At 30.6% G+C, this 22,897-nt stretch overlaps 4 protein-coding genes across 6 annotated transcripts; all 4 read left to right on the forward strand.

Moving 5' to 3' along the window:
* Positions 1 to 1,819: 1,819 nt before the first annotated feature.
* LOC108463363 (protein IQ-DOMAIN 2-like) lies at positions 1,820 to 5,168 on the forward strand. The gene is made up of 6 exons (XM_017763311.2): positions 1,820 to 2,077; positions 2,322 to 2,418; positions 3,075 to 3,362; positions 3,773 to 3,994; positions 4,113 to 4,232; positions 4,321 to 5,168. The coding sequence occupies exons 2-6, from the start codon at positions 2,344 to 2,346 to the stop codon at positions 5,014 to 5,016; spliced, it is 1,401 nt and encodes a 466-aa protein (XP_017618800.1). The 5' UTR covers positions 1,820 to 2,077; positions 2,322 to 2,343; the 3' UTR covers positions 5,017 to 5,168.
* A 916-nt stretch (positions 5,169 to 6,084) lies between these two features.
* On the forward strand, positions 6,085 to 7,703 carry LOC108466462 (mitochondrial import inner membrane translocase subunit TIM14-3-like). The gene is made up of 3 exons (XM_017766824.2): positions 6,085 to 6,241; positions 6,342 to 6,520; positions 7,262 to 7,703. The coding sequence occupies exons 1-3, from the start codon at positions 6,209 to 6,211 to the stop codon at positions 7,419 to 7,421; spliced, it is 372 nt and encodes a 123-aa protein (XP_017622313.1). The 5' UTR covers positions 6,085 to 6,208; the 3' UTR covers positions 7,422 to 7,703.
* Positions 7,704 to 9,373: 1,670 nt separating this feature from the next.
* On the forward strand, positions 9,374 to 16,529 carry LOC108463679 (ribonuclease MRP protein subunit POP4). 3 transcript variants are annotated; one of them, XM_053025202.1, is made up of 13 exons: positions 9,374 to 9,689; positions 11,685 to 11,907; positions 11,996 to 12,031; positions 12,121 to 12,197; positions 12,281 to 12,546; positions 12,929 to 12,997; positions 13,132 to 13,190; positions 13,806 to 13,907; positions 14,036 to 14,125; positions 14,242 to 14,269; positions 14,545 to 14,640; positions 14,736 to 14,918; positions 16,215 to 16,529. In XM_053025202.1, exons 2-11 carry the CDS (start codon positions 11,706 to 11,708, stop codon positions 14,546 to 14,548), a joined length of 933 nt encoding a protein of 310 aa, XP_052881162.1. In that variant the 5' UTR covers positions 9,374 to 9,689; positions 11,685 to 11,705; the 3' UTR covers positions 14,549 to 14,640; positions 14,736 to 14,918; positions 16,215 to 16,529. The 3 variants fall into 3 exon arrangements, with proteins under 3 accessions (XP_052881162.1, XP_017619094.1, XP_017619065.1); XM_017763605.2 differs by lacking the exons at positions 14,242 to 14,269; positions 14,736 to 14,918; positions 16,215 to 16,529; XM_017763576.2 differs by lacking the exons at positions 14,545 to 14,640; positions 14,736 to 14,918; positions 16,215 to 16,529 and having other exon boundaries at positions 9,380 to 9,689; positions 14,242 to 14,435.
* Positions 16,530 to 17,908: 1,379 nt separating this feature from the next.
* LOC108466306 (cytosolic sulfotransferase 17-like) lies at positions 17,909 to 19,064 on the forward strand. The gene has a single exon (XM_017766638.2). It carries the CDS (start codon positions 17,926 to 17,928, stop codon positions 18,916 to 18,918), a length of 993 nt encoding a protein of 330 aa, XP_017622127.1. The 5' UTR covers positions 17,909 to 17,925; the 3' UTR covers positions 18,919 to 19,064.
* The last annotated feature ends 3,833 nt before the right edge of the window (positions 19,065 to 22,897 follow it).

Raw genomic sequence — 22,897 nt, forward strand, 5'->3', positions numbered from 1 at the left:
AGAGTGGGCGCAAGAAGAGGTCATGATATATAACCTCAACACGTTTTAGCCATGGAGACAAATAGATTTTTGGTACGATGAGCTTTTGTGCAGATCTTTATTGATATGATAGTGAAATCATTTATGATTTGAATCATAAACGATTAGAAAACTTGAGTCACTAGGAATTAAAAAAAGTCATGGATGGTAACCATATGATGCCAAATCACGATGAAAACAATTGACAGAAAAATTATTTCAAGGAGCCTTTTCACAATATGCTTGGAAAATAACCTGGTTGCCATTAAGGGCATGACTAGGGATGGTGGGGGGATCATTAATAGTTGCTCAATGGCCAAACAATTGACAACCATGAAAACTTCTGGAAAACTCTAGGCTTTTGATTCTCGCATTGCCATTCAAAACGTCTTACAGAAAATTCTAAAAGGTTAAGTCTCTTAGCTGGTTTAGAGAGATCTTGGCGTGGAAAACACAACAATCTAACGGTGAATGATCAACGATTGGAAAATGGTTTCTATAAACTTTGAGATTTGATTTTGACGAATCCAAAAAAAGTTCAAGGCTAAGCCAGAGAAAGAGAAGGGAAGTTTGGGGTGAGTTAGCCAAAAATCTTTTGTTGTCGGGAGATGATGCCGACAACAAAAGAAAATAGATAATTACAAGGAAAATAAAATCGAAGAAGGAATAAAAAAAGTTGAGACAAGTTGGCCGAAACCTTTCGCTATTTTATTGTTAAAAGAGATTCAAGGATAGTAAAAAGAATTTTTTTTTTTGGCCCTTTTCATAAATCTACAATAGGAATAATTTGGTTAAGTGTAAGACAAGAAAGATTATATTTAATATATTCTTCAAGTCATTTTGCAATTATTTGTCCAAATAAAAACAAAATTGTGGTTAGTTGGGTTGGAATTTTGTAAATACAATTATTACTATTATTTATAAATTTCTCTTCAAATCTTAAAATAAAATAAAATATATATTTAAGTATGTTGGAATTTACATATTTTAATATTATTTTATGTAGTAAATCTCTTAAAAGATAAATCAAAAATATATTAAAATATATTATAACTTTGTGTATGTTTTGAAAGTTTGCAATTTAGTCCTTATATTTTTATTTTCAGAATTTAGTCTCTCTCTCTCTTAGGTTTCAAAATTTAGGTCCAACTATTAACACAATTACTTTTTTGTTAAATTTAGGTTAATTACATTATCATTTTTTAATTACATGCCTACCACCACACGTGGTGAATCTTGGGACTAAATTTTAGGGGCCTAATAAAATTTTCAAAAAATTTAAGAATTTAATGAGAATTTTCAAATATTTCAAGTGGGCTTAATTAAAATTATAAAAAACTAAAAGTTATAATGAGAATTTTCAAATAATTTCCAAAAATTTTGAGGGGTCTAATTAAAATTTTTTGAAAAATTCAAGGAAAAAAGATCATAATTTCCTAAAATTTTGGCTTCCCTAAGTCCTTTAAACCGTTAGCCTCTGACCACCGAGTGAGTATTTTTTTTATTTTAAAATATAACATTAACAAATTTAATAAAATAATTTTAACTAATGATTGAATTTAAAATTTAAAATCTAAAAAATAAATAGACTAAATTTATAAATTTTAAAAATACTAGGATTTATAACATATTTTAACCTATATACACATATCTAAAATATGTGGAGTTGTGTCTCAGTTTTCACCGATATAAAGAAAACATAAAATCGCCATTAAAACTCGAAAGCGACAGGAAAAAAAAAGCGGTGCCTTTTTTTAACTGTGTTAGTTACTAAACTTCGTGAAAATAAAAACAGCTGTTTTTAAAAAAGAAAAAAAAACCAATCAGATAAGGAATAGGCAAATCTTTTCAATTAAAAGTGGCCCAATTTGACCAACCCAATAAAGTGGGGGGTTTCACTTAAAAACAGCTGTTTCTTCTTCAATTTGTCTGAAAAACATAAACTTTCCTTCTTCTCAAGATCTGTTTTTGTTCTTTCTCTGTAACTGTTTACCGACACACACACAAAAAAAAAGTTCGTTCTTCCGAATTTCTTGAGATCTGGGCATTATTGTTTCAGGTAGTCCCTCTTTCAAAATCTGGGTACATTCCCAATTTTGTTAAACTTTAAATAGCAGGTTTTTTTTTTGTTCTGTTTGGTTGGTGAGAAAATTTGGGAAAAAAGAGAGAAAATTTTTAGCTGAAGTAGGAAAAAAAATCACTTTTTTAGCTTGTTTTTTTTTTAATCATGTTTTGGATTGTGTTAATAAATATACATTAACATGATAGATCATGGATTTTCTTTTTCTTTTTTGTTTTTGAAGGATCATATCGAGGAAAGAAAAGATGGGGAAGAAAGTAAAATGGCTATCTTCTTTAAAGAAAGCCTTCAATCCAGAGTCAAAGGAAAAGAAAAATCAGGTTTGAAAAATTTCAATTCAGTCCATAATTCATGTTAAATTTCTGGTCAACCCACATGTACTTAAATTTTTATGTTTTCTTTGGGGTCAATTTGTGATTTTGATCCTTTTGTTATACTGAAATTTGAGGTTTGTTTAGTTTGGTATAAGGCGTCGATTATTTAGACTAATGAGATTATAAAAGGTTAAAGTACCTAGGAAGTCCCTGTATTATAGGGGCTGGATCAAATTCGTCCCTCTATTGTTAAATGAATTAATTGAGTCCCTATACTATTACAAAGAATCAAATGATACCAAATTGTAACAGAGTTAACATTTACGGCGTAAAAAATGTCTTAATTTTTCTTTTCAATTGTAGTTCAATTCCAAAAGAAAAAGTTTCATTTACAGAACTATAAAAACTTTAATAAATATTACCTTTGTTAAATAGTAAATGCTATTTTTATAGGGATTAATTTGATTTATTTAATAGTAGAGGGACTAATTTGATCAAGCCTTTATAATAGAGGGATCTCTAACGTACATTTACTGATTATAAAGGTGTATGATAAAATTATGTCGAATTAAAGTATATGGAATTTAATTTCAAGTTTGAATATGACAGAGGGACTAAACTTACAATTTTACCGCTTTTCTTTTCATATGTAAAAAGAACAGATTTTGGATAAGCAAGTGCATTTGGGTCCTAGTAGTTCTAATGCAGCTGCACCCACATTAGAAACTGTTAATTTGTCCCCTCCACCTCAGCCGGAAGATGAGAAAATAATCAAACCCGAGACGGTTGCTGAAGCTACCGATGATGATGTTGTTGTTGCTCCAGCTGTTCCGACCCCGGCTGCTGTTACGGTCGTTCAACGCCGACTTAATATAGACTCTCGGTTCGCTGGAAAATCTATGGAGGAAGTTGCAGTGATCAAAATTCAGACAGCTTTTCGAGTTTACATGGTAATGTTGGATAGTATTTTGCAGGTGAAAGTGTCATTGAGGGCTTTGTATTAGGAGTCAGATTTTATTTTGTCTTTTTCTCTAAAAAATGAGTAAATTAGTCCTTGTACATTAGATTAAAGACTAAACTAGTCATTGTTGAGGTACACGTGTCACGTGTAACTGTCTGATTATTTTGTTAGATACATCAGTTTTTAACAGTAAAAAGTGATGGAATTTTTAACAGAAAAAGTTAATTTACTCTTTAATCTAATGCACATAGATTAATTTATCTATTTTTTGAGTAAAGAGAAATGCAATCTGATTTCTAGTAAAAGGGCCTCCATAGTACTTTTTACTGTTTTTGCACGATTTAAACCGAAAATTTAAGCAATGGATTCATTGATTATGTATGATTTATCGTTTTAAAGGCGAAAAGAGCATTGCGTGCTTTACGAGGACTTGTGAGGCTGAAATCGTTAATGGAAGGACCTGCGGTGAAACGGCAAGTGACGAGTACCCTTCGTTGTATGCAAACACTTTCTCGTGTGCAGTGTCAGATTCGGATGAGGAGAATCCGTATGACCGAAGAAAATCAAGCTCTTCAGAGACAAATCTTGCAGAAACATGCGAAAGAGCTTGTGAATTTGCAGGTAAGTTCTATAAAATCGGGGTTATTACAGTGCATTTTTGAGTGATTTTTGTTATATATGTTCGTTAAACAGCTTAGTTTTCTCATCGGGAAAGTGCCGGTTTTGGTTGTTTAAACAGATGGGGGAAGATTGGGACGATAGCTTGCAATCGAAGGAACAAATCGAAGCGAGCTTATTGAGCAAACACGAGGCTGCAATGAGACGAGAAAGGGCAATGGCTTATTCATTTACTCATCAGGTAATTCCGAGCATTACGATAAACTCGAAACACTAACGGATTGAAATATAATAATGGTGATGATGTTCTAAATATCCCAATTTTGCAGCAAACTTGGAAGAACGGTTCGAAATCTATGAATCCGTTATTCATGGATATGAACAACCTGACGTGGGGTTGGAGTTGGTTAGAACGATGGATGGCAGCTCGACCATGGGAAGGACGTGGCGTGACGGGAAAGGAACCGAACAACGACCAGTCATCGGTAAAGAGTGCACATTTCGAAGGAGAAATCAGCAAAGCTTACGCTCGTTACCAACTCAATTTGGATAATAAACAATCCCCGAAATCGAGCCAAAAGCCTAACCGAACATCAAGTCACCTATCCCCTTCTCCGAAACCACCTTCCACACCATCCCGAAAGCTGAAGTCCGCAAGCCCTAGCGGCAGTATCATTGCCCAGGACGACGACACAAGAAGCATAGTCAGCGCGCAATCCGAACGGAACCGAAGACACAGCATTGCCGGCTCACTGGTGCGTGACGACGAGAGCTTAGCAAGCTCGCCGTCACTTCCGAGTTATATGGTACCAACTAAATCGGCAAGGGCCAAAACCAGGTTGCAAAGTCCCTTGGGACTAGAAGCAAATGGTACACCCGACAAAGGACCAATCATGTCGACCAAAAAACGACTCTTGTATCCACCTTCACCGGCCAAACCGAGGCGGCACTCTGGTCCACCGAGAGTCGATACCAGCATTATTACTAATACAAAAATTGGTGCGGTGAATGGTGGTGTCATTTAATTTCTCTATATTTTTAATTCATTCAGGTTTTATTTGTGAGATTTGAGAACAAACTACGCATAATTTTTAGTTCATTGACAATTTGTTCATTATAATTCTTTGTGCTGGTGTTGTATTGATTTGTATAATAAATTATATACATTACTTGTTTATTTTGAGCTTTTTACACTGTTTAATTGTATTTTATGATATTTATCTGCTAATTTATTGATGAAATTTGATAAATCCGAACGATTTAATTGTTAATATATTAATTTTAATTAAAGGGATAAATTTGAAAATTATACATCAATTTTGATTTACGGTGTAATTTTATAAATGAATTTCGATTTTGTGTAAATTTAAACAAAATTTTGATTTGATCAAATTTTATATATTATAAACACATAGTATCGTTTTATACTTATATTTTGCATATACGAATAATTATATTTATTCAATATAAAAATAAATTAATGTATTTATTTCTTCAAATGTATATGAGTGCATCCGAATTAAAGTTTATGTATCAAATTGCATTAAATCAAAGTTCACGATATAAATTTAAAATAAACTTGGTAAAATTAAGATCAAGGAATTTGAAAAAGGTGTTAGCGACAAATTTATCCTATGATGTTTAGTTATTTTGTCAATTTGAGCTTTATCTTCTTTTTTTTCACTTTGGTCCTTAATTCTCAAAATTTAATCAAATTATTTTTTTGGCTAAAATTTGACGAGACTATTAAAATTTTAACAATGATGACATGGTAGTCCGCATGATGGATTATGTGTACTTTATAAAAAAAAATTATCCCCGTAAACATTGAAGTACACGTAGACTACTACATAGGCTGCCGTTCAATGTTGTCGAAATTTTAACAGGTCTATTAGTTTTTCGTCTATCAAAAAATAATTTGACTAAATTTCAAAGGTTGATGTCAAGGTGATCCCAAAAAGAGTTGAGACCAATTTGATAAAAGAGATAAAAGTTAGGGGCTAAAGTTAAAATTATGCCTTTAAGAAAACCATAATTTTTTATAAAGAAAAATCAGCGGTCCATAAATTAGAGAGAAAAATCTAAAAGAAATGTTTTCCTTGGGAAATACGCAAAAGCCGGGTCGGTGGTGGGTGGGTCAAGTAATATAAATAACAAATCGGGTCTGTTTTCTTTCATCACATAAAAACCCTAAAACCTAAAATCTTTTATAACGAAATGCAACGACAATCCAGAGATAGCACAGAAATGGTGAGTCCCTGAAATTGATTCTCCTTCTATGTAAGAAATTATAGGTATTTAATATTCAAATATGCTTAAAAAGGATTTGGGTTGTTCTTTTTAATTTTAGGTTGCTCCTTTAATAGCCGGAATCGCGGTGGCGGCGGCTGCTTATGCGGGGAGATATAGTATTAGGGCTTGGCAGGCGTTTAAGGCAAGACCGCCGACGGCTAGGGTTCGAAGATTTTATGAAGGTGGGTTTCAGCCTAGTATGACACGGAGAGAAGCCGCTCTTATTCTCGGTGTAAGGTACTTTTTTCTCCTCTTTTAACCCCTTTTTTTGTGTTGAATTTTCTGCTTTATGTTATGAAATGTTTGAAGTTGAAGTTGAAAATTGAATTTAATGAAATGGTTTTGTTTGATTTTTATGGGCTATTCGTCAAATGAATGAATTTTATGTGGGATAATTTGAGGGTAGAGGTAATTAGTATAGTTCCAATACGGATGATTGTTAATCATTAATGGTGTTTGATGTTGTGAACCTTGTTAGTAATTATTAATGACAATTAACCCCTTGTTTGTCTCAAATAATTTATGCTTTATAGTAGATTTTAATGAAACGGGCTTTGTTTGATTTTGTGGTTATTGTGGCATATTAATGAAGTTTATAGGTTCTATTTTATTGATGTTAGTTTTATGATCTTAGCTGAGATTTAGTTTAAGATTGGGGATTGTTAAGAAATTAATCATATATTCGGGGTTCAAGTTCGTTTCAAGAATGAACAAAGGCTGTATTGCTTTGGGTTCTTTGAATATATTTACCTTAGTTCTCTTCCGGCCATTGCACCTTGTTTCGCGAGCAATTTCATCTAAACAATGTTCTTTTGTGAGCTTTTGCTTCGGTTATTGCATTTAGGGTTCTTTGAATACATTTACCTTCGTTCTCTTCCGGCCATTGCACCTTGTATCGTAAACAATGTCATCTAAACAATGTTCTTTCACGAGCTATGCATGAACGTTTTTCTTTCTATATATAATTTTTCCAAACAGAGAAAGTACTCCGGCGGAAAAGATTAAGGAGGCACATAGGAGGGTGATGGTTGCGAATCATCCCGACGCCGGTGGAAGCCATTACCTTGCATCGAAGATCAACGAAGCGAAAGATATGATGATGAGGAGAAACAAAGGTGGCAGTGGCTCAGCATTTTGATGTGGTTGGAGTTTTACGATTGTTAACTCGAACGGTGTCGTTTCTTACCCAGATTATACACTTCTTGTGATTACCGTATGACGAAATAAGAGAGCAAAGGTATTTATTCATATCATTCTTTTGACCCAATAGTTGTAGACCTGTTTGCAAAACGAGTACCTTCTATATGATTGTCAAAATTTTAGTTTCTAATTTGATTGGATGTTTGATAGAGGCAATATAATTGTAATGGATACAATTTTTGAGCTAAATTCATAATAGAGTTGGCGTTGCTTTTGGGGATGGCATGGCATTAGGTCTCTAAGATTTGGAATTTTTGTAAAATTCAAATTTGAAACCCTCAAATTTGCTTTAATGCATTCTCTTTAGTATTACTATTCAAATTCAAATATTTATTTAACATTTTGTAAGTATAAAAGGAAAATTTTTAAGGCGAAGTTGGATTTGATATTCATTATTCGAACAAGCCTTTCCACTAGACTTGTTTATAAGTTGGGTTATACACTCAAGTATGAAGGACTTCTAAATTCCACATGGGATAATCTTCTTTCAAGGAAAACAACAAATCACGGAAATTTTGATATCAATTACTTTATGTTTATTGCAATTCTTTTTAATGAATTACAATAATATGTTAAAATTTAAATAATAAACGTATTTAGTACAACTCAAACTCAATCTATACCTAGTATGATAAATAGGCTTAACTATCAAGCCATCAAATGGGTTTATTGTGATAACTAATTTAACTCATGTATTGTGAAGTCAGGCAATCAAGTTGGCAAAGAGAGCAGCTATATACTAGATTTAATAATATTTCCATATTTTTATAATATATAAATAATGGTTTTCTTATTGCAAAAAAATCATTTTATAAATAATGGTTTTCTTATTGCAAAAAAATCATTTTTTCCTAACTTCTAATAATTAAAAACGAATTAATTTTAATTAAAAATTAATTATGCTCTCTATTTTATTTTTTCCTCGAATTAAACATTATGTGACTTACCGTATTATCACTTTTTCTTGGTATTTAATTTTAAATTTAGATATTTTATTTTAAGAGATTATGAGCCATTTTATCCGTCTAGACTCGAAAGTTCGCTCGAAAAATAAAAGGATTTGGACAAATTCAAAACATGGATTTAAACAAAAAATAAGATCTATTTTCTAAATAGACCGAGTCTCGGATCAAAGTGTTTCAGCTTGGGTCTGACTTAGCTCGAATAAATTACTAATTTTTTTAAAGTCTAATATAACATTTAATACCTGAACTAATATAACATTTGATACCTAAACTTGACGTTTTTTCTAATTTGGTATCTAAACTTTTTTTAATCCAATTCAGTACCTAAACTTGGCATTTTGTCTTATTTGGTACTTAAAGCCTTTTTTAGGTTCAATTTGGTACCTAAATTTATCAAATGTTATACAAATTATACAAAACACTAGCGATATTTATTTATTTTTTGTTATGCTACAAAAATATTGTCAATATCAGAAAATTCATGTTAAAAAAAATAGGTATTGAGCTATGCTTAATGAATTAATATTAAATAAGCAAAATTAAGATTTTTAAAACCTCAAATAAAAGAAATTCATTATCTTCAATTAATAAAATAGATAAATAAAATTAAAAGTAATTGAACATATAAAATATAAAAATATCATACCATATCATATGTTGGTCATACATTGATTATTTTGCTACTTTATAGAAAAATAACATTGTTAGTCTATTAGAATAAATTGTAAAATGTTTGACAATTACCAAATTGAACAAAAAATTAAGTACTAAATTAGGGAAAAGAGTTAAGTTTAGGTAATAAATTGGATTTCTAAAAGTTTAATTATTAATTTAAGAAAAAATCAAATTTAGTACTAAATTAAAAAAATTATCAAGTTCGAATATTAAATTAAAAAATTTAGTCACCAAATTAAGAAAAGAGTCAACTACCAAATGTCATATTAAGACTTTTTTTTAATTATACTGACCTGTGACTTCCTCTTAATCCCAATTTCCCAAATCAATTCCTAAAAACAAAAAATCCCCTAAGTGCCGCTCATCACCTCCAGCTGTTCAGCGCCGCTGCCCTTCGACAGCCGTCTCCACTCCGGCGGTCTCTCTATCTCCCGCTTACTCTTTCGCCGGCGCCCATCACCGTTGCTTCGTCCCGCGCCGGAGTTCACCACTGCTGGCGCTTCTCCGCTCCAGCCTTCAGACGTTTCCGTGCCGCTGTGCCGCCGGTCAATCTCATCCAGTTCCAGGTATCTTCTATTTTCTGATAATTGCTCTACTCAGAAAAAAGAATTGCGGAGAACAGTTGGGTTGCTTTGCTAATTAATTAAATTCATAAATAACAACTTTTGGTTGATTTGATTTCATGGCGAAGACCTACGTTTTTTTTTTTTAGAACTGCTTCTCCATGGCTTCTATGGACAGTTGGTTTATTTTCTATGGACAGCTGCAATTTCTTGATTTTGTTGACGAAAAATTAATTTTGCCTTTATTAAAATTGCAATTTTTTAATACATATTACATTTTTGTCTCCACTCTACTCACTCCAATTTCTCCACCAGCCACCACCATCATCGTTCCATAGGCACTCTATTTTTGCAGCTTCGAGTTCTTTTAGGTGATTTTCTGTTGGAGCTGTTTGGTCGGTGAGAAAATAGGCTGAAACTGCTACATCCTCTGCCTTCGTTTTATTTTGTTTTTGTGTATGTAAATAGCATGAAGTTGGGGCTCTGTTGGTTTCTTAGTTCACTTTATCTGATCGTTCGAGCTTCCTTTCTCTATATGTCTCCAATTTTCGAGATCTGTGGATTTATTTTCTACATGGTTTCTCGGCATTTATCTTCTGTTGCTGGTTTTTTTTATTCAACCATTAAGAGAATCTTTGACTGATTTTGGGCGACTGTAGTCGTTGAGAAGAACAAAAGAACCAGCACTGTTTAATAAATGTAGAGTTGGAATATTAGCATTTGCATTACTGTTTCTTTTGTAAAAAAAAAATATAAAACCTTGAATCAAAACAGTTAGGAAGAGCTGAAATTTGCTTTTTATTTTGCTCTTCCATAACTGTTATGATTTTAGTATTTTGCTCTTCCTAACTGCTTTGAAATTTAAAAGCTCAAGTCTTTTCCTTGTTTTGATTTTAGTGTTTTGCTTTACTTTTGAAATTTGCTTTTTATTTTGTTTTTTAAATCTGAGTTTGTAAAATCATATGTATTTGCATATAATTTGAGGTATAATTTATTAAGTAATGCATTTGTAATTATTTGCCGACTTCACTAAGGTGCCGTAAAATATCATCTATTTCATTAAATAATTTGCTATCCCATCTATTTTTCATAATTTTTTTTATTTTCATGTATATGAATAATATTGGGTGTGATAATAAAAAATCTAATACGATGGCAATTCCAGTACAATATTCCCTCCTTTATTATTTGAATTGGGAATTGTATGTAAAAGTCTGCAACTCATTGATCTTAAGTCTTTGTTTATATATGATGTATGATAGCTTTCATGGCCGATTTAATGGCCAATGCTCCCTTTTTAGTACCTTCAGTTATGACCCTCCCATCTCTTACATCTTTTGTTTCTTTCTTTCCTCTTTATTTTCAAGGTGTTTTTTTCTTCTTTTTTCAATTATTGCTTGTTACCAACTATTTCCTGCTATCAACTAATGTCATTGAGTAAGCAACTAAAGCTAAATGTTCACTGGAAAATATTCATTGGAGATGGCTTAGGAAATTCTTCCTAAAATACGGGCCGGGCTCAGGTTTAGAATCTATAATCCAAGTTGGGCTTGGGCAAAATTCTAGGCCTATTTTTTGGGTTGGGCCTAGAAAATGGGTTTAAAATTCTGTTGAGACCCAGCCCCGGCCCATGATCAGCTCAATGAAGAACACACTGTTAATATTTTTATCTGAATTTCCTTTATAAACTTTTGACCCAGTCTCAGCTCATCCATCTTGCCTTCAAGTTTCCAACCGGACCAAATACCAGAAAATTAATTTAAGGTCAAATTTTAAACCAAACTTAACTTAGAAGATTTCTACTTTGACTCATGAGATTTTGAGTTATGGCTCTGTTTGCGTTATATGCTCTTTGCTATATCTGATTTTCTGTTTTCAATATCACTGCTTGTTGCTCTGTTTAGTCTCATCATCTAGATTTTGCTATTGTGGTGACTAGCGGTGTTGAATGCTGCTAACACCGTTATACCACTAATTGCTTTTTTAAACCCTGGCCAGCTTAAACCAGTTTAGTTTCTGATGGCGACAACAACCCCGGTTAGTCAAAATCAAAGAAAGCGAAGTTTAGAAGAAGCATTGGAACGACGGTTTGCTGTTGCTAAAGCCGAGCTTCTTCAAGAACAGAAGAAAAACAAAACGACATTGGTTGAAGAAGATGGAAAAGAAATGTCTAGCACTAAAGCACCCATTGCTCCTTCCTCCAATTTGTCATTGAAGAAAGGTTTCCAAAAGTTTTCACTTTTCTTCCCCTATATATATATTCAATGTTCATTTGGCTAATTTATGTTCCATTTATGTTTTAAATTTAGGAAATTTTCCCTTCTCGGGTCCCTCTAGTTCACAAGGTAGTTTCTAGTATTGCTGATTGTGAACATTTCAGTATGTATTATATCCTTGTTTTGATATAAGATGAATTATAATTTTACATATATAGATGTTGAAGAAAATGGTGAAGTATATTCCAAGCTATCAGAACCTATGCATGAGAATTTGTTACCAGTTGATTCCAAGGTAACCTTTTTTTGTTTGAATAGCGGTGCTTTAAGACTTTGTAGTTAGTAGAACGGATGTAATGTTGATGTCTTTTGTCGTAGTTTTCCAACAAAAAAGGAAGCATGGCAGATAAGATATTGCATGAACTTCTTCAAGGTGGTGATTCAGCTCAGAAATATATGCAAGGATCTAGAAGTATCAAATTCGAAAATTGGATCCTCCTTGATAATTTCGTGAAAGGTCGACTTATGTCTACCGGTTCTCAAATCAGGGCTTTGAAGAACCTCTCTAAGCGCTCTAAAAGACATATGTCGATGAAGCTGCTTAAGAAGTCTGGAGTATTTGAGCTGCCTCAGGCTATGCAAAAGTGAGTGTTATAACAAGGATACAGTTGATGCTCTTTTCCCTTTTTCTATTGTTGTAGGAATATTGTTATATGCCATTGTGTTGCAGTGTTCTTCACTTTGCATTGAAAGAGTGAGGATGTTAGCAAGTGTTTACATATGTTTATCTGGAAATAGATTATGGGGATCTTTTTGTTCTGAATATGAAGAAGAATAAGGATAAAACAGTAGATCTCCTTGTTGATTGTTAAAACAGAAAGAAAAAGAGATTAAAACTAAAGGATTTTAGTTAGTACTTCTTTGTCAAGGGGATACTTTATTTACTTTTTATATGTTTGTGGTGTAGTAACAATGTTCATTTCTACCATTTATTTTGAAAATATTTGGTATGTCTTTGATCTTCAGGTTTGATACATTTAAACCAATGCATGAAATGTGGAAAGGCTACATGAATCAACTTCTAAAAACTAGTGGGTGAGATATCATCTCATTTTACTTATGTTGGTTCTTCAATAGTGTGGAGCTGGAGGGTACTATTTATTATTGAGTCATATGATCGTTAAATTCTTTTTGATCCAATGATACATCTGTTCAGCACTCAATTGTAGGAAAAATCAGTTGGCTCAATGTCTTATTGGTGCGGATTTACATGGTGCTCTCATTCTAGGTTAGTCTATAATTTACTTCTATAGCAATAATTCATATTATTCGTGCAACTTTATCTTTTTTTATGAAGTTGTAAATGCTTTTAGACTCTGCCCACTTCAATCAGCCTACAACTACGTAAACTGTACCAATATATGTTGATTTGATGGGAACAGTAGGGTATTTGAATGAATGCAGTAACAAAGTTTATTTTGAGGGACCTTCATTTTCCGTGTTGTTATGAAAGAACTTATAAACTCTTCTCGGTGAGGTTACATTGATTCCTGAAAATTCAAAAGCCAATTTGGAAAAAAGAATCCATAGGAGCCATTATAAGTTCCTCTATAGGTACCCTTTATCTATTCTTTGGTCACAATTTTTCAAATCAATTCAAAAGGGTAACTAAAGAATATATTCACCTTTGATTTATTGAAAGCTTTGCTCTAAAATGTGTAACTAAAGAATGTTGTGTATGCTATTTGGGTTAGACAATGAGCACACAGGCTTAAATAATGCAGTAATTACTAATTCTAACTAATTTAATTCATCTGCAAACTTTATACTGATGGTTTTCAATTTGTTGTTGTTGGTTTTTATTTTTTATTTCTATTGTAATCTTCTCTCTATTTTCTGATAGTGGCCGAGTGCAAGGTAACTAGTTTCACTGGAGTGAGTGGTATTATGATTCGTGAGACTGCGGAAACATTTGGTCTAATAACCCAGGACAATAAATTCCGAGGTAATTCAGCCTTCTATTTAAAAACTGTGGCATTTTAAAAACTTTTATGTTGTTTTTGTGATTTTTTGTTATAATTTATTTGATTTTAACAACAATGACTTAACCATTCAATTTTATGCTGTTTGCAGTTGTCCCCAAAAAGTTATCTATCTTCATATTCCAAGTTGATTGTTGGAAAATTACATTACAAGGCGATAAACTCACTTCAAGAAACTCGGGTTTGTGATGTTTTAACATTTATACTAAACATCCCAGTTTAGGCTTTCCTTCTCACTCAAAGTTCCACGTAGGAGACTGTTAAAGTAACTTTGTTATCATTTTTTTACCTTGATAGAATATACCAGAAGAAGAGAGATATCAAGGTATAGTTCCTTTACAATTAGAAAATTTAGAGAATGCTGTGTTTTTGCCCATTTCCTTCAAGAAATAGAATCAAATTGCTAAGTTTCTATCCTTTTTTATTTTGTAGTCTTTGTATTGGACCCATTAATGGTTGCTTGAAAATAAAATTACACATTTTATTTTGTAGTCTCTCATTTATTTAGTTTTCTTTATTATTTAAATAGATTATTGTTTGGCACGGTTATTAAATAATTATCTTTTCTTAACACCAATTAAGAACACATGCTGACTTTAGGTAAATGAGACATTTTGCATACAATGACCAGAAATCATGAATAAAATCACTATATGGGACTAGAAGGCAATTTACATCAATAAACAAGCAAAGAAGGCAAGTTGTCCATATTATTATTTTCAACATGGCAAACATATGGTACCAGTAAAATTATAAAAGATCTTATTTATGTTTGTTTTCGTAAACAGCAGTGTCATCATTCAAATTTTATGCGAATGCTTGGTTGGAACTTGAAAGCAGGAGCAAACACCCCACAATTTTAATTAATTCCATTTTACTATCTGCGTATGTATATATTACATTCCTGCCTTGAAGGTATAAGCTCAGCGACCTCTTGGAACCCTACTTCAAGTGAAAAGAACCAGCCAACGTGGGTATGTTTAATTATTCTCTATTCATAGCTCAAATTCTTTAGTTTTTCTATTGATTGTTTACACTGCTCTTGCACAATCAATGAAAGTTTCTTTTTTCTCTTGCCTTGGGAAGTACTTTCTTTTTATGCAATACTGATTTTTAAATGTGGGGTTTGGGGTTTATATATATATATATAGCTTTAAGTGTATTGCTGCTGCTTTTGATGAAAACTTTGCCCCTTTTTCTGAATTTTGATAATTTGTTGCTCTAAGTATTGAACTGAAATTTGATTTAGACCCCTCAATTTACCTAACACCTTTTTGCTTTTTACTGTTTGTCTTTTTCATGATTGTCTTCTTCTAAAATAGCATCTGTAGTTGCTACTCTTTAGTGGCATAATGTAAAATGTAGTCCTTTAACATTTATTCCTTTTGTTAATTTGGTATCAAATTGTATTTTGTCAATTTTGGAATAAAAGTACCATGGAGGTCCTTATATTAGGAGTCAAATTGTATTTTACCCTCCTACTAAAAGAATAAATAAATTAATCCTTGCACGTTAGATCAAAGAGTAAACTTGTCTTAATATTAAAAGTTTTATCCATTTCTACTGTTAAAAATTAGTTTTTATACGTCAATGTGAGCTACACGTGGCATGTCGCGTGTTATCGTCTGGGTATTCCATCAGCTGCATAGGTTTTAAGCATAAATGGATTAATTTTTTAACAAAAAGGATCAATTTACTTTTTGATTTAACGTAAAGAGGCAAATTTGCCCTTTTTCTAATAGAGTCAGCAAAATGTAATCTGACTTCTAATATAGGGCTTTCATGGTATTTTTACCTTGAAAGAGTGAAATTTGATCAACCTTTTGAAAAAGGGTCGTAATGATTTTTTAACGAAAATACTGACTAAAATGTTAAAATTTTAAACGTGGTAGCTTACATGACAATCGACGTGTACTTCATTCTTTTTTCTTTTTGAATTTTTATGAATTCTGATTTATTTTTTATTTTTAAATTATTTGTTGAGATAACATAATAAAACAAATAATGTTATGTTAGTATGAATTGCACTCGAACTGTCATGTAGGTTGTCACACCAACAACATTGAAAAGCGATAATTTTTTTTGAAAGATCAATGATCAAATTTAACTTAAAAAAGAATAAAGGTTAAATTGATAGAAAATAAAAACTTTGAGTGCTAAATTTATCATTATGTTTTTTTTTAAGGTAGGTTTAATGTTTTCATTATAAATGTGTCCCTAAAATACCAAGACTTGTTAAGAAAACATAGGCTAATTCACAATGATTGCAGACATTGATGAGCTTTCCACTGCTGAGGCCATTGAAAGAGTGGTGGAGTTCATGTCAACACTCCCAACAGAAAATGGGTGGAATTCTTTCCCAACACTATGAGTAAACTAGTATTTCTGTTAAGAATTTTCTTTTTTTTTATACGTAGCATGCCACTGTGTTATCGTTCGGTTATTTCATCAACTGTATAGTTTTTAACCATATAAATGGATTAACTTTTTAACAAAAAAGATTAATTTGCTTTTTGATCTAAGGTATAGAGGCAAATTTGTCCTTTTTTTAATAGAAGGAGTAAAATGTAATCTAACTTCTAATATAGGGGCCTCCATGGTACTTTTATCTTATATTTGGTTTTCAACCTTTTAAAAAAGAGTCGTAATGATTTTTTTAACGAAAATACTGATTAAAATGTTAAATTTTTAAACATAGTAGCTTCCATGACAATCCATATGTACTTCATTCTAATATATTTTTTTAAATTTTGATTTATTTTTTAAATTTTTTAAATTATTTTTTGAGTTGGTATATAAGACAATCAATGTCATGTTAACAAGAGACTGTTATATAGGTTGTCACATCAATAATATTGAGAAGCGATAACTTTTTTTTGAAAGGTAAATGATTCAGAAAAATAATAAAGGTTGAATTGATAGAAAATGTAAAGTTTGAGGGCTAAATTTATCATTATGCTTTTTTTCAAGATAGATTAGGGCTCATTTTTTTACAAGTAAAAGGTTTTACGGAAAATATTTTTTTGTATTTTCCTATATTTGTTTCACAGAAAATAGTTTGGTCAACGAAAAATGATTTATAGGTCAAGGTAAAATACGCCCTTTTTCCTGTAAAATGACTTACCATTTTGAAAAGTGTAAGTTATTTTTCGAAAAAAAGCTCATATATAGATAATTTTATTTTTTTTATAAAATTAACTTTAATCAAGTTAATATTATTATATTGATAATAATTTTTATTTTTATTTTAAAATTTTTAAAATATTATATTTTTAATATTATTAAACATACTTATTTAATTATTTATATTTAGTCTTATAATAAATTATTAATATAATAAATATAATTTATTATTTTAATAAATTATTTAATATTTCAATTTTATTTTAGTAATAAATTTTAAAAATAATAAATTTAAATAATATTATTCACATATTATTGAAAATATTCAATTTTAATATTTTAATAATAAATATTTTATAGTATAAATGTTAAAATATGTCATAAGTCTATGTACACTTTCTGATTTGTAATTTAGTATTTTGTACTTTTATTTTCAAGAATTTAGTCCCTTTATTTTTCAAATTTAAAATTAAGTCCAATTGTTGATATTGTTAATTTTTTCTCAATTTTGTTAATGTTACATTTTAAATAAAAATACTCACTTAGTAGTCATGTAATTAAAAATGATGTTGTAATTTAACATAATATTTTAATATATGCAAAAACAATGTAAAGTAAATTCAATTAAACAATGAAAAATAAGAAAATTTCAAATGTATCTTTGTTTAATTGAAAACAATTTTATGAAATATTTTTAAGAAATCTACTAAACGATCGAAAATATTTTACACAGATTCATCTAAATACCAAAAAATATTAATTTTTTCAGAAAAGTAAATTATTTTTCGAAAATTATTTTCAGTAAAATAAACCGAGCCTTAATCTAAGACTTATTAAGAAAACATAGGCTAATTCACAATGATTGCAGACATTGAAGAGCTTTCCTCTGCTGAGGCGATTGAAAGAGTGGTGGAGTTCATGTCAACACTCCCAACAGAAAATGGGTGGAATTCTTTCCAGCCTCTTCGCTTATACGAAGGCTTTTGGACCTTCGCTCATTTCCTCGAAAGCATCATATTAGCTCAACACCGCTTCAAGCCTAAACCAGGCGATATCTTCCTCTGTAGCGCTCCGAAAAGTGGAACTACATGGCTCAAAGCACTGAGTTTCGCCATCGTCACTCGAAACCTTTACGACACCTCCAATAGTCCATTACTTACCAAGGGTCCTCATCATTGTGTCCCAAATATGGTCGGGTTTGAATATAAACCAGACGTCCGTCAACCAGGGATCCCACTCATACCCACCCATGCACCTTACCATTGTTTGCCCAAATCTGTTTTGGGTTCCGATGATGTTAAAGTTGTTTACATTTGTCGGGACCCGAAAGATGCGTTCGTTTCCATGTTTCACTTTGCAGCCAAACGAAGGCCTAAGGAAAACGAACACATTGCGATAGAGGAGGCTTTTGAGCTTTTCTGTCTAGGGAGGTCTGTTTTTGGACCGGCTTGGGATCATATTCTGGGTTATTGGAAAGCTAGTCAAGAACGACCGGAAAAGGTAATGTTTTTGAAATACGAAGAATTGATGAATGATAGTGAGTTGTATGTGAAAAAATTGGCTGAGTTTATAGGGTACCCTTTTAGCTTTGAAGAAGAACAAGGTGGGGGTATGAAGAAACTAATAGATTTATGCAGTTTTGAGAACTTGAGTAATTTAGACGTGAACAAGACGGGAAAACGACATGAAGACGACGATGAGGCAACGAACAAGACGTTCTTCAGAAAAGGCAAGGTTGGGGATTGGCAAAACCATCTTACACCCGAGATGGCTAATCGGCTCGACAATATAGTGGAGCAAAAACTGAGTGGAACCGGTTTGAGTTTCGAACTCAACAATGGATCATCTTGATGGACTAAAATCATTTGTCTTTCGGGTAATAATTGTGTTCATTTGCAACTGTGTTTGGTTGGGATGCTTTGAATTTCTTGTTCAAAGATCCAAACATGTTATTGAAACCTATTTCTCTCTGTTATTGAGATTCATGTTTGGAATAACTTGATTCATGTTATTAAAAATTGTTGTTATTCAAAATTGAATTAAGAATTTAACCGAATCGAATTTTATTATGATTGACTGTTTAAAAAAATTTGATTGAATCAAACTTGATAAAATATTTTAATATTTATTTTAATCTAGATTTACATTATATTATGTATGAAAACTTGAATTTAATTTCAAATAATTTTTTTCAATTAAAAAGAATATTAAATTCACTCTCCAATTATTAAAAATAAATTTAATATATAAATATAATCTAAATACATAAAAACACAATCCTACAATCAACAATAATAAATTGCAGATATTACAATTATTACAGCTTTCATAATGCTGCTGCATGGCTTGGGTAATGGACTGTTCTACCTTTATCGAGATTTGAGCTCTTTGTAATATGCAATTCCAATATCAACAGCAATAATTTATTACTAGGGTAAATCAATTTTAGCGTGAATTTAGATGGGCGGTGTGTTTATCTGCGATTAGTGTAAAAATAGCGGTGGCGGTGAGAGTAGATACTGTAGCGATACTGTAGCGTGAGACAAAAAATAAGTTAAATGCACCGTACCTTCTCGTCGCCCCAAACCCACCCTTAGTAAGTTTTAATTTCAAAAAATTATAAATTAGTTATTAAATAATACAAATTTTTTTATTTAAATTATTAGACTATAAAAATTGTTATCGTATACCCTTCTTTATTTATATTATCTATTTCTCTATCTCTTCCTTTTTTATTATTATTCAGTTCTTTTTTATAAGTCAGTTTTGAATGTCATGAATTTGCATATCAAAATTCAAACAGTTTTTATTCTGATTTTTAACACTGACTTTCAAATCGACTTATATATAAGGTATGTTATTCTGGATTCTTATTTGTACAAATGGTACTTCGAGCTTGGAACGAGCATGAAGAAATTATCGATCCCCAATTCGTCGCTTAGAACTCACTAGTTGAATTTTTAAAGAAAAAAAATTGACAGCCTAATAACTTAAATAATAACTTTTGAATAGTTCAGATATTATTTTTTAACCTTTTAAAGTTTAAAATTTACTAATAATTTAGTAAACATTTAATATAATTTATCCTCCATCGTCATAATTCCAAACTACCGCTCCCACATTTTGTCTAATTTTGCCAAAGGACATCTATTTATAAAAAATTACAAATTAATCACTCAAATTTTCAAAATTAATAATTTAAGTTACTTCGTTAGTTTGCTAACACACCAACGTGGACAGTTATGTCATTATTAAATTTTAATTTTGATAATTAAACTATAAAAAATATAAAATGATCTCTAATAAAAAAAAGACATGAAAAGCTTATTAACTTAATAGTTAATTTCATCCCTATACTATAACTAAAATATAAAAAAAATCTAATAATTCATATTTTTGAAATTATAGATATTTTCAAATTAATTTTCATGCAAAAATTATTTTAAAAATTTATTTAAAAGAAAACTAAAATCCCATTATCCTTGTACATAGCTCTTTCCTTCTTTTCACTTAATAAATCTTTCCATATGAGTGTAGCATCTCGATTTTTAGTATTTGTTTTTTGATACAATATTTAGAACTACTTATAGCCCCTCCTTAATTTTTAAACAGGAGTATAATACGCTTCAGCGCACTTGAATCCACGTCTTTCTGTATTGACAACAATATCGATACCAACTAAATAAAGACTCAATCAACTGTTCAAAAATATAATCTTTAATATTATAATTATAATAATAAATTATAATAAAAAATAAAAAAATCCTTAAACAAAGAGAACAGAAGCCCCTACCTAACTATGAAGGAGAATAAATATTATATTATTACTCATTTATGATTTCACTGAAAAATTATGTACTAAATATATTAATATTGAAAATTTATAATTCTTATATATTTTTAGATTTATCAAAATTTTAAAATAAATAAGTATTTTAATTTATAAAATGAATGAGTTATTTTAGTAATATTACAATTGAGTTATAATTTCTAGAAATTTAGTCTTATTTTTTAGTTTTCAAAATTCAATTCAAACTATTTACATTGTTAAATTTAGGTTTGAAAATAATTTTAAAATTTCTATTTTTATTATTTTGTGTTTAGAGAAAATTATTATTTTATTTAAACTTAGTTGTAAAATATAAAATCTAATTCATATTTTTTGAATAATGGGATTAGACAAACCAGACCCAAGTTTTTGGGCTTGGGGCAAGCATCATAAAGAGACTGCAGTCAATATTGGCTAAAACTCCAGCCCCCTACTACAAGTAGTCATAATGTTTTTATATATAATACAATTTACTTTATAAAGGGTATTTTTGTCATTATCTAATTGAATTGGCATCCGGTTAATTTGTGGCACCAATTCAATCAGTATAGTTGATTGAGTTAGTGGTTGTATTGCTCATCAATCGGGTCTCAACTCAATTGGAAATTTATCAAAAACATATTTCATTTATAAAGTAACAAATATTACTATAAATGTTATTTTATTTTATATCTTATGTAAAATCTAAAAAAATACACATGAGGGGATTTTAACTTAAAGAAATTATGATTAAACTAGTATTTCTGTTAAAAATTCAATCCATTTTTACTGTTAAACATTGGCCCTTGTATATTAGAATAAGATATACGTGACATACCACATGTGACTGTCTGGTTATTCAGTCAGCAATGCCGGGTTTTAACAGCAAAAATTGCTAGTTTGCTATTTAATCTAACGTACAGTAACTAATTTGCTCATTTTTTTGAGTAAATGGAGAAAAATGCAGTCTAACTCTTAGTACAAGAACCTCTATTATATTTTTACCCATATACCTCTTCATCTAACATTTTGCTTTTATAAAAATGTTTTTCAACTTCTGTACTTGAGGTAACATTTTTAATGTTTTGGATTTGCTTGGTAGTGGGGAAAGAAAACTGAAATGATGGAAAATTGAAGGGGTAAAAAACTATAAGGATGGAAGACAAAATTTTTCATTTTTTGTTGTGTTTGGTAGTAAAGATAAAAAAATAGAAAGAATTTTCTTTTTATTCATTGGTTGGTAAAGTTGAACAACGAGAGGAAAAAAAATGAAACATGTGAAAAATTCATACGTTTAAATTAACATATGCATCTCTCTCATTTTCTCTCCTCTCGTCTTTCCAATTTGAAAGGATTGATTTTTATGTATTATGATGGAAAATGATCATCCCTCCTATTTTATTTCCTCTCACTTTTCTTCTCAATCAAACATACTCAAAATTTATTTTCTTGTCGCTTTTCTATTACCTCCTCCCATCCCTCTACTTTTCCACCCAACCAAACACACCCTTAATCTTATTATTTATAATATTACCTACTTGCTTCAAATTTAACTGTATAACAATTAATTCCTCTCACTTCTATAATTCATAGACTAATTTGCTCAAAGATTATAGTAAAAGGACCTTCTGGATAATTTAACCTTTTATTTTCTAGGGATCCACAAAAACAAAATGCCATAAATCACAATGTGCACCTTGAAAAATCAAATTCAAATTCTTTAAAAACAATTTTTTTTTGTTAGACTTATTTTATTATTAGTTATTTCCTTTTGACTAGTGTCAATAATTATTATTTCACTTTACATACATACATACATATATATATATATATATATATAACACTAGGTTGTCATGTTATTTGTTTTTAGTCCCTTTATTGTCCAATTTGAAAAGAAAAAAAAATCAAAGATCACAAGCAGTACATTATTAGTTGTTGCTTTCATTGCAAACAAAGCAAGGGTCTGAAACACATGAAAACACCTCTTTTCTATCTCTCTCTTTTTTTGCAAGCTTATCCTTT

Source organism: Gossypium arboreum, chromosome 2, assembly GCF_025698485.1.
Source record: "Gossypium arboreum isolate Shixiya-1 chromosome 2, ASM2569848v2, whole genome shotgun sequence".
Lineage (NCBI taxonomy): Eukaryota > Viridiplantae > Streptophyta > Magnoliopsida > Malvales > Malvaceae > Gossypium > Gossypium arboreum.

Excerpts from the sequence above, each read along its gene's own strand:
- LOC108463363 (XM_017763311.2), top strand. The coding sequence starts at position 2,344 with ATGGGGAAGAAAGTAAAATGGCTATCTTCTTTAAAGAAAGCCTTCAAT. Across the intron at positions 3,995-4,112 it reads AAGAGCTTGTGAATTTGCAG|ATGGGGGAAGATTGGGACGA; the intron begins GTAAGTTCTATA and ends TTGTTTAAACAG. Across the intron at positions 4,233-4,320 it reads CTTATTCATTTACTCATCAG|CAAACTTGGAAGAACGGTTC; the intron begins GTAATTCCGAGC and ends CCAATTTTGCAG.
- LOC108463679 (XM_017763576.2), top strand. The coding sequence starts at position 11,706 with ATGGCGACAACAACCCCGGTTAGTCAAAATCAAAGAAAGCGAAGTTTA. Across the intron at positions 12,032-12,120 it reads GGGTCCCTCTAGTTCACAAG|ATGTTGAAGAAAATGGTGAA; the intron begins GTAGTTTCTAGT and ends TTACATATATAG. Across the intron at positions 14,126-14,241 it reads ACTCACTTCAAGAAACTCGG|AATATACCAGAAGAAGAGAG; the intron begins GTTTGTGATGTT and ends TTACCTTGATAG.
- LOC108466306 (XM_017766638.2), top strand. The coding sequence starts at position 17,926 with ATGATTGCAGACATTGAAGAGCTTTCCTCTGCTGAGGCGATTGAAAGA.
- LOC108466462 (XM_017766824.2), top strand. The coding sequence starts at position 6,209 with ATGCAACGACAATCCAGAGATAGCACAGAAATG. Across the intron at positions 6,242-6,341 it reads CCAGAGATAGCACAGAAATG|GTTGCTCCTTTAATAGCCGG; the intron begins GTGAGTCCCTGA and ends TTTTAATTTTAG. Across the intron at positions 6,521-7,261 it reads GCTCTTATTCTCGGTGTAAG|AGAAAGTACTCCGGCGGAAA; the intron begins GTACTTTTTTCT and ends TTTTCCAAACAG.